The sequence below is a fragment of the Solanum stenotomum genome, chromosome 8 (genome assembly GCF_019186545.1).
Source record: "Solanum stenotomum isolate F172 chromosome 8, ASM1918654v1, whole genome shotgun sequence".
In the NCBI taxonomy this organism is placed as follows: Eukaryota; Viridiplantae; Streptophyta; class Magnoliopsida; order Solanales; family Solanaceae; genus Solanum; species Solanum stenotomum.
Genome location: NC_064289.1, coordinates 23,185,998 through 23,203,933, shown reverse-complemented (window position 1 = coordinate 23,203,933; position 17,936 = coordinate 23,185,998). Strand labels below are relative to the sequence as shown.

The following is a 17,936-nucleotide window of genomic DNA, read 5'->3' as shown; positions in this document are numbered from 1 at the left end:
GTATGGTCAATTGGAGCTTGGGGACGACCTTGGAGAGGAACCACTTGCTCCACATTGTCTCCTTCATTCCTTCTAGCATTTGCCCTTGTATTAGCCATGCCCTGAAAACTAACAAGCATGGACTAGGAGAAAGAACTTATAGAGTTAAACTCTATGGCACGACTTAGAGAATGAAAAAGTGAGATTTCCTAATCATCTAATAGCTTCCCATTCAGAAATGTGGCGCGCTTCAAACTTATGAACAAGACTCTACTAGACGTGGTTTGAGATGTCCTAGAACCATTCTAAAACCTTGTGCTCTGATTACTATGTTTGCACGACCCATGGGTACACCCTAGATGTAACATGACACATAGAAGCCCAAAGGATTTCATGTAAGCCATTTAGCATATCATAACATAAGATAATAGAAAAGTGCAAAAATTTTAAAATATTTTCCATAAAATCGAAGTCTTTTAAAAACAAGCGAAAGTCTATAATACTTTGTTTCAAACCATCTAATATAACTTGAATGAATTTTTGGGATGCAGCCCATACAAAAGTCTAAAACATAAAAGATAGGCATAAGTAAAAGGTGATCAAATTCTTGATGCTATGAGGACTCACCAAGTCTTTAATCCTTGCTATACTATGAACTTATCCTTGGAGATGAAACTCAAAATTGTTGAACCCTACATTTGATACGAATGTAGGCAAGAGTATGTGTGAGTACAAAATGTATTAAATATGATAGCTAGCATAACATCATAAGAGCATAACAACATAGTCTTAAGCATAATCTCCAATATAGACACAATATAAACATTAGTCAACATAAGACATAATCCATAAACATAGGAGATATATCATATTCTTAAGCATAGCCATTACTTAGATCTTCATAACATAAGAGAACTACTTCTCAAGTAACCTCAAAGCATACTTGTGCAATGCATTGATAAGACCTCATAATCTCACCCACACTAAGTATCATTTTTAGGTCATCATATTCATACTTACCATCCTTGGATCTCATCCTTAGCTTAGACCTCATAGACAATGGAATCTTCACCTTTAGTCCAACATATCATGGAAAGCAACTATAGCAACAATCTAAGCTAAGCATACTACATAGAAGAGACACATTTCATAAGTAGCTTCAAGTCATACTTGTGCAATGCATGAATAAAAACCCATAATCCTATCCATACTAAGTACCACTTTAGTCCATCATACATAAATGATTATTATTTATTATTTCTAAACTACCAAGAAATAGCACCCTATTATGCTAGACCAAGCTACCAAAAGAATAACACCATACTAGGCTAGACCATTCCACCATGGAAAGCATACTATCATGCAAGTCCAAGCTATTCAAGGAAGGGTATTATTTCTCCATCCTAGCTACCAATGAAATGATTCGGCCCAACCAAGTCATGCTACCATTCAAGCATTCTATGATGCTAGTGCAAGCTACCCTTAGGAAGAGTGTGATTTCTCAATCTAAGGCTACCATGAGGTCTTATACTCAAGCTACCATGAAATGGTCTTGTCTTACCAAGTCAAGCTATTCATGAAAGGGTTACATAACACAACTTCAAGCTAACATAACTAAGCATGCTTTGATTCATTTTAGGTGAGCAAACCTTTCAACCTAGAATCATTCTATGTGAGAGAACCTTTCATCTCCTATGATATTCATGCCTAAGTATGTATATGAAAATATCCTTTTAACAACATAACAACATATCATGATCATAGACACTTCGCTCTCAAAGTATTCTTAAAGCATATACATAAGTTCTATAGGAACATGCGTAATCTCATACTTTATCTTCTTAAGATTTCTAAACTTTCATTTAATCATCATATCTAGAATTCTACATTAGACATGAATATCATCATAACTCAAGTGATTCTATCACTTCATACATTCAATCATTCATAAGATAAATTAGGTGGGTAAAGTCCTTCCACAACAATTCTATCTAATAGTCTACCATTATCATATAAGCTTCACTCTTAAAGCCTTAACATACATAATTCATCATATTGGCTTTACTTTCAAAACCCTAGTAATCAACATTCATGACTACACGCCTTACTCTCAAAGCTTTACTTCTTAGAATCATCATATATACTTTAGATTATAAGGCATTCTAATCACATGCTTCATTCTTAAGTGATTCTAATCATATATCATCATAAAAGTTCAATCTCAAGCTTTACTAGTCATGATCCATCACATATGCATTATTCTAATTCAATTCATGTCTACTTGTTTTTATTCTTGAACAATTACTATACATATCACCAATTCTAGAAGATCATCTATGAATCCTCAATTTCCCTTCACAAGGCATAAACCCACATTACTTCAATTTCATCAATTAGACTAGGGTAAGCCATGGAAAACATGTAATTTCATCATAATAACATGATTCACTGCTAATTCAATCATAAACAATCAATATCCACTCAATTGGATTCATAATCAACTTAATCCACAATATTGGAAGGAACCCTAACTTGAATTGGGAATTTCATCTCACAATTGTGTAATAACTAGGGGACTCCATTGATGGAAGAATCCATAGATGAATAAGCTTTCATACCTTGATTATAAAGCCCTCACAAAACTTGGATGATTGGAGGAATTTGACCCTTCTTCTTCCCATTCTCTTTCTTGGAGGAATTTGACCTAGCTTTGACCCTTCTTCCCCTTCTCCTTCTCCTCCTCCTCTTTCTTCTTCTTCTTCTTCTTCTTGGAGGAATTTGACCTAGCTTTGACCATTCTTTTCGTTCCTCTTCTCCTTCGCCTCTTTCTTCTTCTTCTTCTTCTTCTTAGAGAAAAGATTTCTTGGAGAGAATTGGGTTCTTTTTGGTGAGGTGAAATAATGACTAGGATCAATGAATTTAGGGATCTAAAGGCTTTATATAGGTGGTCTTAGTAAGGTTAAACGACGCCACTTAATCCTTAATTAATTCCAGAAAGTTTCATTAGTCCATCACTTAATCGTTTAAACATGCCCACTGCCTCACCCACGAGACCACACTCACGAACAGTGGGTGGACCCACGAGGTGTGTTGGTCATCCGTGGGTGGAGTACTCTTGCAATATGTTTCTGGGACCCTGACCCACGACCCCTCACCCACGGGTCCCTTTCGTGGGTGCACTGCCTTGGGGCAGTTTTTCTTTGGGAGCTTGCTAGGGTCCTCCTCAAGGACCCTTGGTTGGTCCTTGAGGAGTCGTACCTTGACATTTTAACACGAAATTCTTCATTTTAAGTACGGGAAACTAAATTCATGACTCTAACCCAACATCAAGCTCTAGGTTAGCCCACTAATTTTTGGAGTATTATAGTTTCTGTATTGTAAAAAAAAAAAAATTGGACATATAATAAAGGAAAAAGAGTCAAAAATATCCCTTGTTTTTTTTTTAATGGTTGACTATGCATTTGTCGTTAAAATAAAGTTATTTTTATCTATCTATCGTTACTAATTTTATCATGTATATCTCTCAATTGGATGAAAAGCCCCAAATCAATTAAATTACCCAAAAAAAAATTATTTGAACCCGACCCACTAAACCATATGAGTTCATACCAAATTAAATCCCCAAATCCATCTCTTCAATCTTCTTGCTGAAATATACTCACCAACACACCCAATTGCATCAACAACAATTTCAAATCCCCAATATCCACCAAGCTCCACACAACTCAAAAATGGCATCAACTCTGATTTTTGCACCAACTTTCCAAGGTCTCAACCTCTCAATAAACCAACAGACTCTTCCCTCTTTCTCAACAACCTGATCGCCTTCATACCCATGACCAAAAAAACCCGAAATCTCGCTGTGAAAGCTAATTTTAACCCACCACAGTTTGAAAACAAATTATCTACCATTAGTAATCTTTATGTCTTACAGTCTAAAAGGGGGAAATAATTGAGAATTATAATTATACCTAAATCAGTTATTATTTTCAACTTATAAAAATATTTCAGAAATTCTAACAAAGAAGGGATGGAGGAGATGTTGGAAAGACAATATCTGAATGAATTTGTGAGAAATTATCTTCGACAGTGCTCTTGTCGTCAAAGTCTTCATTCGAATTTTTCGAAACACATTAGGGAGGACACCATGTTTCTGATTCGCTGGTGGTGCTGGCTGGACAGTGAAGGTGAAAAGGGGAAGACCAGAGGAGAAGGGGAAACGGGAGAGAGAAGGGAGAGGTTCGCCGGTGGGGCGGTAGCTGGGCTAAGTTGCCCGACTGCGTTTGCTGGTGGAGCGGCGGACAGAGCTGTGTAGGTGACGAGGTGTTGTGTGGGGCGTGAGAGGCTAATGTGCGGCGGTATTGTTAGAAATTGGAATTGATTTTGGGATTTGGGGTTTTGGACATAATTATTAAAAAGAAAGTAAAAAAAAAGTTATCAATCAAGGTAAAAGCAATGAGTTATGTGATTAAGTGAGTCAGATCGGGTTTAAATTGGGTAATTTAAGTAAAATTGAGTAATTTTAGTTGATTTGGGGATTTTCATTCAATTGAGGGGCACAAATGATGAAATTAGTAACGACAGAAGTAAAAATAACTTCATTTTAACGGTAAAAACATAATCAATCAATAAAACAAAGTTGAGATGTATTTTTGACCCCTTCCCTATAATAAATTTTACAAGAAAATTAGTAAAACGTAAATAAATTGACCATTAAAATAATAATTTAATTATTTGTTGAAAAAAAAGGTAAAAAAATATATGTGAGGAGAATCAAATATATCCCATATGGATTATAGTTTTTTTTAAAAAAATAATTAAAAAATTAAATTAAAATTATTTTTTTTTCACTTTTGTTGGAGGAAACAAGTATATTTGAGTCATTTGTATAACCGTAGGGGTATATATGAGCCACTTTCATAACAAGATGTATGTTGACTTTAAATAACAAAGTTGAGGGGTATATCAAATCATTTTTTCTATAATTAATACGGATTGAGGTCATCCTGTTATTCATATCATGTAATTTTATGGTAGACTTCATACTATAATTAATAGATAGGGTCCTAAGATACTAATCTATTGGACCTTGAAAAATGAACTTATTAGTATTAAACATATATGATTTAGAGTCCGATAGAACTGAATATAAGATAAAAATTTCAAATATCTGAAAATCTATAAGTCTGATATTCATAAATTTTAAAAATAAAATCTAAAATCCAATTCATAATTCAAAAATTGCATATCCATAAAGTTGAGATTTCTTGTTGGCCAAAACTATGCCCAGCTCTGTATGTGCCTTGGAAAAACATTCGACTTGTCTACTAGTATCTCAAGTTGTAATGTTGTCCTTGTTGGGATATATACTATTAACCATGTGTTAAGAAATAATATTTATTATAGAATAAATATTTTCTCAATTTTAATAGATCATATATTTGTTTATGGTGTCTGTGTACTTATATAGTAGATGATTTAGTGTGTAGAGTTTTAGCTTATACACAGAGAATTAAATCATTGGTTCTTATAAGTATAAAGTTTTTTGTTCACAATCTAGGATGGAAATTGGACATGTCATCGGTACGATTGTAGCACAAGATTATATGTAATTTATCTTGATTATGGGAACGGTATAGTTCCAACTTCTTGTGCTAGTGCATTTTGTATGTATTGAACGGGACCAAGTAGAGATAGTTGTTTTAGACTGACTGACAAAACATATTCTCTAAACTATTAAATGTACTTATATTCTTAATCCTGATATAACTATTATGATCTGTATATATTAATTATCGTTTTGATTTATTAAAAGGTGAGATTCTGAGATGAGTAAATATGTCTGGTAAGTTGGATGATAATAATATATATTGGTGAAATAATAAGTTAGTTGATGGAATCCATGTCTCGTTATAGAGATTGATTGATATGCCTTTTTGAGAAACTTATAAGTTTTCATCGTGTCAAACCTTGCAAGTGGATTTATGAATCCGACACATGAAATAAGTTAAGTAGTGCTCTAAAGGAAATTAATCATTAAGTTAAATTCGTCAGTAATTTAATTTATTGATTAGTATCTGAAATCTTAACATGGGAAATTACATAAGTGTTTAATGGAGAATTACGAAATATAAATAGAGGAGTGCAATTACGAATTTTTAGTGGAATGATTTGTAATTTATCATGGTAAGAATAATTCAAATTTATTATTTGGAATTATTTCCATAATAGAAAGTCTCAGTAATTAATTCCGTGGTCCCTCCAGTGCCCATATTTAACTAGAACTCAGAATCCTATTTCTTAGGGGAAAAGGAGTAGGCGTGTGTTTTCTTCTCCTTTTTGGATTAGGGAAGAAATCTCTATAAATAGAGATTCTCCTAACCTAGAAAAAGAATGATTAGTTTTCTATTCATACTTGCCCACCCAAGTATTGAGAGAGTTCATATGTGAACTTGGGATCACTGAAGAAGACCATAGATGTTGTCTATCTTGTGGATTTGCTTGAAGATCCGTCTAACTTGGAGATTCGCTTGAAGGTATCTGCTCACGCTTCAAGAGGTATTTATCAAATTAAATTCAACAAGTTTATGTGTTTTAGCATGATTATGTGTTAAGCAGTAAAATTATGATATGCTTCCGCTGTGCATATATGTTTTCCAACAGTCCTCAATTCTAATTTCTAACATATACTTTGAGTTACCGTCAACTATGTAAGGTAATCCCTTATTCTCAGTTCACGCCAGAATGTAAAATAATTCTTTCTCAAACAATCACATCCCCTTTTTCTCAATTATAAGTCATTGTTTCAAGATTATTCAAAGTTTGGCTGCCTTTTAATATGGAAATAAAATTTGAAGAAAATTACTAGTAGCTAAATCACGAAAAATTCCTTAAATATGTATGTACTTATCCTGCAAACAATAGAAAAATATTAGCTAACACAACTAACAATATTTATATATATATGTAGAATGATGTCATTGAACATTGTACTTTAGGGCTCGAGTGAAGCTTTTGTATTGATTGGTATCACAATTTTTTACCTATAAATGAGTAATAATTTTAACCCAATTATAAATTAAAGGATTGGATTCCAAATATACGAAAGATAATATACTGATATTCTTATGCCCCAAGCTTTTCATATTTTATAAAGTCTTAAATCTCAAGTATTTCTATACATATACGTCTCCTGATCATAAATATATCAGGAACACTTAAACATCACTGGTCCAGTGCACCTACTTATCATCAGAGTTTTATTGCTTCATACAACTTTCTTGACTTTCTTTACTGTCTTCGTTTAGTTCCTTAATACATTCACAAACATATTTGATTACTTTGACTTCATTACATATTTAATTGTACTGTTTTCTCGATAAACATGTAGTTCACACTTCAAGACACAGAAAAATTTATGTGACATCCTAGCATAGAATTTTTCACATCAATAAAATATAGAGATATTTGATATATAATTAAGTAGGTCTTACATCTTAGTAACACAGTAAAGTCATGTAGATTTAGGCCTAGAACAATCAATATTACTAGTAGATTGGACCAATGTTTTACTTGTATATATTTAAACTCAATGACATTGTATTGAAGTTTCACTTATATAAATTTTGTAATAATATAATTTCATAGTTAGTATTGGAAAATAATAAAGTAAATCTATAGGTGATATGTGGAATTAAGAGGTAATTTCAGTTCAAATAAACAAATAAAACTATAATTTCATGGATAGTACCTAAAATAATAAGGTAATTTCATGGGTGGTATATAAAAGTGAAAATTCACAACATGAAGTTCAAACTTATTCAATCCATGCTCTACCACATGTAGGTTGAAGATTTTTTTGAGGAAATGGCTAAAAGCACTCCTAATATATTAGTATTCTTTCTCCAATCATACACTTTTATTTCTGTTATCTTTTATAAATTGACCATGTAAAAAGGTTACATAAAAGATTGCTATAGGTATCTGTTGTTAATTGTTAATAACAACTTAATCAACTACTTGACAGAATTGTAACCAACAGCTAACTAACTACGCATTACAACTTAATCACAAAGGACTAATCCACCATTACATTGGTTTGTTGAACTTAATAGTATCCCTCATTGGCAAATGAAACTAGCTACATGGGAAGCAGAGTCAAGTAGGGGCAAGAGAGTTCATTAAAAAAATTATACTACATATAAATAAAATTAAAACTATTTATTTGAACCCTTTGATGAAAATCTTGGCTCCCCCATTATACACGGACGGGATAATAATGCAACGTAACATGAACTTCCACTAATAAGTAATATAATGGAATTTAGAATAGCCTGGCTGTTGAGAAGCATAACAAGACACTAGTTTGTTATGCCTCAGGACTGACAAGCAAAGATATATGTAGATCAGATCAAGATGTTTCCTCATCAATATATCTATAACGTGCATATAATGTCACTGTCCATGTTTTTCTTGCATTTTAATTCAGGCCCCGTTCTTCTGATTCTGCAGAAAAGATCCATGTTGTTGTGATATATAAAAAAGAAATTTGAACTTTCTTTTATTTATTGTTAATTTTCCGCAATAGATTCCGATCAAGAGAAAAGAAAACAAGTAAAGTTGTCATGGAGGAAGAAGATTTGGGCTAGGAAAATGCATAATGCTACTCTTCCCTTTTAATTGTCACAATGCGCTTCACAGAGTCAATTTGACTAATGTTCGGAGTTAAATTAAACTAGAATGATTCACTATATTTAGATATTCGAAAGCTATGAAAAATACTATAAGTTGCAATCTTCTCATATTAATATAATGAAAAATTATATCTTAAAATATTGATCAGTGTGTACAATTTGACTCTGAAAAAGCAAAATGTGATAAGCAAAAAGAAATGGTGGAAGTACATGATTAACAAAATTGCCAGCTGAGTATATAAGGATGTTGAACTGGCAGTGTTAGCTTTGACCAAACTAAGCCATCATATAAAGCGATTCACCAAAATAATACATTTTTTTAAAATTTTATAAAATTAGTATAAACGTATTTCATAGTAACGTTTTAGGGTATATTTTATTTTTTTAAAACTAACGGCGTTAGATTGGTATACGTTACTGTGAGTAACGTTTTACTCCTAAAACGTTGCTCACAGTAACGTTTATAATACATGACTTATAGTTGAGTTTTACTAAAATCGGATAGTCTTTATTAGTGCAGTTGTGCGTCAATGTCCAATTATGTTAATTTCCTTTCAGTTAGCTATCGTAATATAATTCAAATAATAATCAATCTTTTCTGGTATGAGATAATTTTCTAAAGGCTAGCCACTCCTCGAAATAAGAGAAATAGGTCCATTTTGTTTTCCTTCTCCACTTAACAATATGGGACTTGGTTCACTGGCAAGTAGGCGGACAACTGTGACGTTACTGTGAGTAACGTATATCAACCTAATGCCATCAGTTTTTAAAAAATAAAATATACCCTAAAATGTTACTCTGGAATACGTTTATGCTAGTTTTGTAAAATTTTAGAAAAACGTACTATTATTTTGCTGAATTATAATGGCTTAGTTTGGTTAAAAATTCGTGAACATGTCTGCACTCTTGCATGAATAGGTCAACTTAAAGTATGCTTAATATTGACAATTAGTACTACTGAGTTTAGCCGTAAATCCTAATTAATATTGTTATACTGCCATTAGACACACGTTTGCACACGGTAGCTGTTATTCATGTGGATTAGATACACATATATATTGCTCGTTGACCTTTGATTAAGGCAAAAAATTTCAAAAAGAAAAAAAGTTAATGGAAGAAAACTTTTACCATCTATCGGATGCTCAAACGGGGATGGACCTGTCTACAAATTCAGATTAATGGAACTATGGAAGAAGGCTTTTACCATCGATTGATGCCATCTCTGTTCAATGAGGAAATTAAAATATGAATATATGATCAAACGCGATTGTTTTAATTACATAGTTGTACTATGATCTATCAAAGAAATTCAAAATTGTAACAGATCAACAATACCAATGGGCAAACAGATAAACACGATTAATCTCTTCTATTTACAGGATCAATCAAAAATGCATATCCTGTTATTCTCTGCTTATCATTTCAGATATTGGAAAAGTATTATATTGTATATATTCTACAATATAATCTATCAAATAGCACTAAATCAAAACCTATACTTCAAGTGTGGAGATCTGACCCTGAATACATGTTCTTCTCCTGTACATTGATCCACTTTAACGATCCAACGACTCTTTTTCTCTGAAACGCCAAAATCACTGCCTTTCCGTGTCATTCTAGTCACCAATAAACCTTCACCTATGGGTAACAAATGAGCATTAAAACTTTCACATTTCCATGATCCCATACGCAACGGGTTGTACCCTAAAACAATGGCGGCATTATTATTTCCCCCTATCCTTCGTGCCGTCTTAAAAATGGCTTCACAGTTGTTAATGTTGCAATCAATTACTACACAATCTGCTCTTCTATAGTCATTTACTAGTAGAGTTTTGGCATCTCCAATTACAAATTCAACGTGCATCGCGTTACCAGTAACTATTTTGGGTTTTCTAAGTCCTTAATTTCAATTATCGTTCATACATAATGCATACTAGATCTGATTAACTATTTATTTTAATTTTGCCCTTTCTATGTTCTTGACAATCTATGTTTATTTTCGCAAGTTTTGCAGTGACATATTTTTATCTTTCTTTTCGTTATTTAAAAAAAAGTGAGCTATCGATTCAAGTAAATATATTATCACTATCGTCTGAATGATTAGATATCCAAAAATAATTGTTACTACTATTTTATTTTCCCAACATATCTTACATTTATGATATATGATGATATAGTTTAGGCATGTGCCAATCTGATGATATGTTGTGGTCTGTCCTGCTCTGCTGCAGTAACACAAAGCCATTTTGTTACGTAATGTTGCAGGCCAGCTGTAACATGTCATTCTGGCTACCTAGCAATTATCCACGTACAAATTTCATAAATGTTGGAATAACGTTGATAAGGTTCAAGAGAAAAACGTGAATGCACAATTTATGGGTCTGAATTTTTTTGTGGAAATAGTATTGCAGCCTTAGCTAGAAAGAGACAATCAACATGGGTTGGAACATGAAACTCGATCAATTGCACCAGAATCAACGCCATTACACGTAGCATTAAAAAGGTTACGTGACTTTCTAAGCTAGTGTTTTGCCATAGATTTCTAAATATTTTTGACAAATATTATTTGGGTGAAATTTCACTATGTGTTTGGCCATAGTATTTGAGAAATATATTTCATTTTTTTAAGAAATATAATTTATAATCATAAGTTTTAAAAACTATCAAAACTAACCATAGACTTGTATTACATAGAAAGATAGAAACATCGACATAACAAGATTCATGACTTCAGCTAAAAAGTCAATTGGATCTTCGTTGAGCAAATTAATAACAAGTAGTGTCCATGACACTGAAGCAATGTGGTAGTTCAGAGTGAGTGCAACAAACATCATTCAATTCATCATGAAGTAGACAAAACTAATGACTTTGTTACCCTGAGACGATTGTTCATTTTCATCAACAACCATATCATCACTTTCATATTTCACTGAATATTCTGTCACTGTTTTAATGTTCACGTAAAAAAATTATGTAATACAGCGCAAACAACTATTCACATATTGTTATATGGAAGGACCCAAGTCGATGTATACAAAATTACAATATTTCGATTTGATTTTGTAAAAGCAGTGTGGGAGGAGGTGAAAAGTATTGGTGAAAGGGCAATTTTCTTATGTATTTCTTATGGTGGAACAACATGTTGTACAAGAGGCATTAATACCTGACCCATTTTAAGCACATTTGAGCCCAACCCATTTGTACCCAAACTAAACTTGGACGAATCAGGGCCTAACCCAATTTCTATTTCAATCCATTTTAGTATCTACAATTTCAACTCAACTAGTCCAATTGACACCCCTGAGATGTATAGTGATGTTATAGGGATAGATCTACACACCACCTGTAATATCTCGCAATTTGAAATAACTAGGAAGAAGCTAATAATTGAATATAGTCATTTTTGGAAAGAATGAAAATCTAGAAATTTTGTTAAGTTAGAATAAGTTGAGTTTTGGCCAACTTCAAACGGCCATAACTTCTAGCTCAGGATGAGTTAGAGGCACTTCCAGATATGGTAGGAAAGCTCTTGGAATGATCTTTCCAACGTCACTGAGTTTGCGCGTTTCTGAGTTTGTGTGAGTGAGTTATGCTCTTTGGAAGTTGGGTTGTTGGAATAAGGAAAGTCCAATCCAGATTTTGAAAGGGTAGTTTGGTCTTTTCCTTGCCCAATTATTTTATGTAGTTTTTGGTAATTAAGTTAGGGTCTAATCAGAATTAGATCAGTTTACACTTTTACCAAAATACGCTAGGGCTTGGAGAAAAGAGAAAAGAAGAGGAGAAAGGAGAAGAGAAGCAAGATTCGTTAAGATCGTCGAGTTTAGAGGGTTTAGAGTTGAAAAATGAAGGATGAAATTTGTAAAAATCTGGGTAAGGGGGTTGGGGCGCCGCACCTCTCAGCGCGCCCCAAAATAGTCTCTGAAGTTTGGGTCTTGGGGCGCTGCGCCAGCCAGAGTGCCCCACCCAGCTATCTGAAGTTTCAAGGCTGGCTCCCCGCGCCTCTCAGAGCACCACGAACGCCAGTTCTTCCCATTCGTCCCCCATCTTTCCGTACTAGTTTCTTAGCAATGTACCTATGTTTTCTAGTTGACTCCAACACTCTTTGGTACATCTAAACATCATGAAATCATCCATAAACATGAGATCATGAACCTTGAATCCATAATCTAATTCAAGGAAAATTAAGATCAAAGTCAAGAGAAGTTCTTAGAGTTTTCCAAAAGTATTTTCAAATGTTTTAACTTTGTTTTAAGACTTGAAGTTCAATTGAGTAAAGAGAAAAGAGTAAAGTTTGAAGTTCATTTCTTCAAAGGTATATGGGGACTATGTATTCCCAAAGGGTTTAAAATATTTTTCACATTTAAACAAGAATGGAAACCTCGATTTCCTAAGAGCCTTCGGGTTAGTTTTCAGAAAAGAGTAATCATTTTTTAAATGAAGCAGGAGAGGAAACTTTGATTTACAAGATAACCATTGAGCTAAGTTTTTGATCACTAATCTCAAATCACAGAAAGAAGTATGTTTTTAAACATAAGAGCTAATATTATTTTTTTTGGAGTAGTATTGAGCACCGATATGGGGGAGAGTTCAGACAACTCACAATCCCCATAAACCATGTAGCCATCATGGGTAGAAAAATGTCATACTTTTTAAATGATTCCTTTAGTACTTTTTAGCATAGACTAGTGAATCCACTTAGTAGTTCAGGTTCTATACCCCCGGCAAGGTATAGGATGACCCTGGCAGCGTGAGACAAAACGTTGTATCATCACAATAGCTCTTACGTGATGGTTGTCGGTTAGAGAAATTCCCACAGAAGTAATTGTATTCTTAAATACACAGTTTATTTGTATATTTACATATATCTCAGAGTTATATGTATCTTTGCATACACACAAAGTTGACATTATGTTTTAAACAACTTTTCTTTATATTGCACTTGTTTTAAACCGCTTTATATTGAAAAAAGTTCAGTTATGTTGAATTGAGTTGAGCTAGGTAAGTTCTTCAGATTCCTTTCAAGCCTATGTTGTGTTTAGCATTCCAACTCGCATACTCGTACATTCAATGTACTGATGTCAGTTGGCCTGCATCTTATTATGATGCAGACACATGCAACTAGGATCGACATCCAGTGCATCGTTGATCCAGTGAGCACTCCAGAGTTAGTTGATGAGCCTCCTTGCATTCTGGAGGACTCATTTTTATTGTTTTCAGTTATTTTATTAGTTCATTAGGATGTCGTAGGGTTTGTCCCGACATAAGCTTTATAAATAGTCAAATGTTAGTTCTTTAGTCTTTTCATTGTCATTATCTTATGTTAAGATTTGAGTTTGCCTTAATGGCCAAGTTGAATGTTCTATTATAACATTCCAGTTTATTACATAGACTTGTCTATGTTGAATTAAGTCTTTCGCTGAGTAAGTAAGCTAGGCCAAAGGTTCTCTTGGGGCCAACAATGGTTCTCGAGTGCTAGTCCAACCCAGGGTGTAGGCTCGGGGCGTGACAAACTTGGTATCAGAGCCCAAAGTTCAAGAGTCCTAGGGAGTCTATGAAGCCGTGTTTTTAGAGTCGTAGTTATCGGTGTAAAGCGCGCCACATCTATAATTAGGAGGCTGCAACATATAGGAAAATTTCTCACTTCTTTCACACTCATTTCGTGCGTTAGAGTTTGATCTATAAAAAGTTTCCTTCTAATTCGTGCTTGCGCGTGTTTTAGAAAATCATGCCACCACAGAATGCAGTCAGAGGTCGTCCGACTAGGAGAAATGTTGAACCACAGGAATAAGGGGTACCTAATGCATCTGAAGTGCAACCCCAAGGAGAGGTCACCAATGCTGAGTTCTGGGAGGCTATCCGGATGTTGAGCCAAGTTGTGACCAACCAAGTTGTGCAGTAGAGAGGGAATCGATAGGAAGTAGCTGACACTTTGAAAATCCGAAGTTCTTGAGGATGAATCCTCCAAGTTTCACAGGTTCGAGCACTACAGAGGATCTGGAGAATTTTATTGAAGAACTGAAGAAGGTATTTGAGGTTATGCATGTTGCCGATTGTTGACACCCAATTTTGGCCTAACATTTTCAAAATTCGTAACTTTTGAGTTTTATTCATTTAATAGTTCAAAATACATTTTTTTATAATTTTAAATAAGTTTATCGATAGCTATCCTCATTTATTAAAATTTAGGATTTTTTGTCAGTTAATTTTAATTACATTATTTTTTGTCACGTCGGTTAAATACGTTTAAATATTTATTGATTAAACCATTAGTTTTGTTAAATTGTATTTTTTACATGTCATTAGTTACATTCATTACATTTTTTAATATTTATTTTATTCATTACATTTGTTAATATATTCATTTTGATATTTTGTATAGTCTAGAAATTCATTCAAATATGGATAAGATTTCATACACAGATATTTTATTAACTAGTGATTTCGGCCCATGATTTTTAGATAATGATATTGTACTATAGGTGATTTTTTATTTTCTATTTAACATATTTCTTAGTCATTAAGTCTAGGGTGGTGAAATAAAAATTAGGGTTGGTGTATGATTTTCAGATTGAGTAAATGTATATTTTTCCCTTTTTGAGTTGCCAAGGTCTCACGACCAACACCAAAGCTTCACCACCAAAGCTGCCATCAAACAACCATCTCAAAACTACCAACAAACAACCACCGTTCCTCTACCACAACCGGCCAAACTACCCCCATTTTCCCTTTCTTCTCCAACCTAACACCACCAGTAACTGAGAAAAACAAACCCAAAAAACCCACCAGATCTCCCCTCAAATCACCACCTTTAATTTGCTCACTTATTAATCTTTGCTCGAGTTCTGCCATTAATGGCGAACTCCGAGATCCCATCGTCCCATTTTCCCCTCTCACCCACTGCAAAAAACCCACATCACAACATCAAACACATTCCAGTGAGTCACCCACTACTTGAATCAGAACTCAAAGCTCGAAGAAGCAACCAGACCCATATTGCAACACCAATGAGCAACAAACCCCAACCTTCATCACTACCAGAACTTCACAAATCGTAGCTCCGGTGAATCTTTCCCCACTTTCTCTTCCTCATCAATATGCAGGTACACAGAGTTGCTTCCCATTGAAGATATTCGAATGAGATTTGAATTATATTCTTGATTCATTATTGTATATTATTGACGTTAGGAACACTTAGGCCGATTCTCAAATTATTGTTATATGTTATTATATGTTATTACTTGTGTATATTACATGCTTATTATTCTTGTATATTTATTTTTATCTCTTCCTCAATTTGAAAAAAATGAATTCAGTTGGGAACTACAATTGTAAATTTCGAAGGATGCCTAACACCTTCCCTTCGGAATAACTTGAACCCCTTACCTTCCCTTCTTCTTCTTCTTATTCTCTTGTTTTCTTCTTTTCAGTTTTTCTCTACTTCAGTTGCTTTTTCTTCAGTCACTATGTTCTGTTTTCCAGTGGTAGTGAACAGTGATATTTTGTTGCTCACTACTCTGCGCCTCTGTCTATATTTTTTTAAAAAAATTTAATCCTTCTATAATTATTTCTTCCCTACTTAATTTAGTTTTATAATAATTAATATAGAGTTTATTTGTCCATAAATAGTGAATTCAATGACGTTAGATGCTAATAAAAAAAGAGACATTGGATGGAATTATCGTACTCAAGGATCATCAAAAGATTCAGTTGTATGTGCTTTTTGTAATGGTACTTTGAATGGTGGTATTACTCAATACAAGCAACATTTAGTGGGTTGTTACAAAAATGTAAAACAATGTCCAACTTGTCTATTGGATATTAGAGATGAAATTAGGGCTTATATGGCAAATAAAATTGCTAGTAATTCGAAATTTCAAGTGAGGAAGCCAGAAGAATATGTTAATATTGATGATGATATGGATAAAATATGTTGAAATGATGCGTTCCTCTAAAACTCAAAAGATGTCTTTTAGTACGTACCTCTTTTTTTAAGCAAGAACTCTTAATCGCTCGTATGATCCTGGAATGAAGCCTCCTACATTCCATGAAGTTAGTGCTACTCTCCTAAAAAAAATAGGTGAAGAAAGTGAAAAAAATTGTTGATGACCATAAAGTGCAATGGACAAAGTTTGGATGTTCCATTATGATGGACAAATGGACGGCACAAAATGGTAAAATGATCATCAATATTTTGGTGAATTCTCCAATCCGTAGTGTATTTCTTGGTTCTGTTGATGCTAGCAATGAATCTATCGATTTCACCAAAATGTACAACTTGTTTGAAAGAACTATTGAAAGAATTGGATCGGAAAATGTTGTAAAAATTGTCACCGATAATGCTAGTGAGAATGCTAAAGCGGGAAGCATGATGATGGATGCGTACCCATACATTTATTGGACTCCATGTGTTGCTCATTGCATCAACTTGGTATTTGGTGACATATTCAAGATTAATCCATATGCTTCTGGTAATATCACTCTCATATCCTCTAACTTTCTTTATAGTCAATATTTAATACGCATTAACTACTAATTATATAATATTACTTTAACAATTTTTAAGAAGGCCATCAAAATCCATTCTTACATTAGTCAAAGGTCGTTGTTGTTAAACATTTCTTTGGTGAATTTGGCCAAGACAAGATTTGCAACGACCTTCTTAACTTTGAGAGCTATGTACATACAAAAGAAAAACTTGAGAATTCTAGTCCTCTCAACCGAATGAACTTCAAGTAAATTTGCAAAGGAAACTATGGGAAAAGAAGTTGTCAACCTTCTTATTTCTGCCAAGTTTTGTAGTGAAGTTGTTCGGGCACTTATAATTTGTGGCCCTTTGACAGTAGTGCTTCATTTGGTGGATGAGGAGAAAAAACCACCAATGAGCTATATATATGAAGCAATGGATAAATCCAAAGAAACTATTGAGTGGGGTTTTCCTGGAGTTAAGAAGCAATATGAGAAAGTGTTTAAAATTATTGATGCAAGGTGATCAGACCAACTCCATCGATCTTTGCATGTTGCAGGCCATATTTTGAACCCATGATTGTTTTATAAAGCTCAAGAAAATGGAACTTTACTAGCTAGTTTGTGGGAGGAGTATCATGCATGTGGTTGAGAAGATAAACCCCGATATAACAATACAAGATTTACTAGTCGCTGAGCTTCCTAAATACAAAATGACGAATGGAATATTTGGTTGTGATCAGGCTAAAAGAGCCAAAGACACAAGGTCACCGGTAAGTGAGTTGATTTAGCTCTTACTTA

General features: G+C 33.7%; 2 protein-coding genes across 2 annotated transcripts; one reads left to right on the top strand and one right to left on the bottom strand.

Moving 5' to 3' along the window:
- Positions 1-10,158: 10,158 nt before the first annotated feature.
- Positions 10,159-10,536, bottom strand: LOC125873625 (uncharacterized). The gene has a single exon (XM_049554513.1). It carries the CDS (start codon positions 10,534-10,536, stop codon positions 10,159-10,161), a length of 378 nt encoding a protein of 125 aa, XP_049410470.1.
- A 6,282-nt stretch (positions 10,537-16,818) lies between these two features.
- LOC125873623 (uncharacterized) lies at positions 16,819-17,661 on the top strand. The gene is made up of 2 exons (XM_049554512.1): positions 16,819-17,140; positions 17,477-17,661. The coding sequence occupies exons 1-2, from the start codon at positions 16,819-16,821 to the stop codon at positions 17,659-17,661; spliced, it is 507 nt and encodes a 168-aa protein (XP_049410469.1).
- The last annotated feature ends 275 nt before the right edge of the window (positions 17,662-17,936 follow it).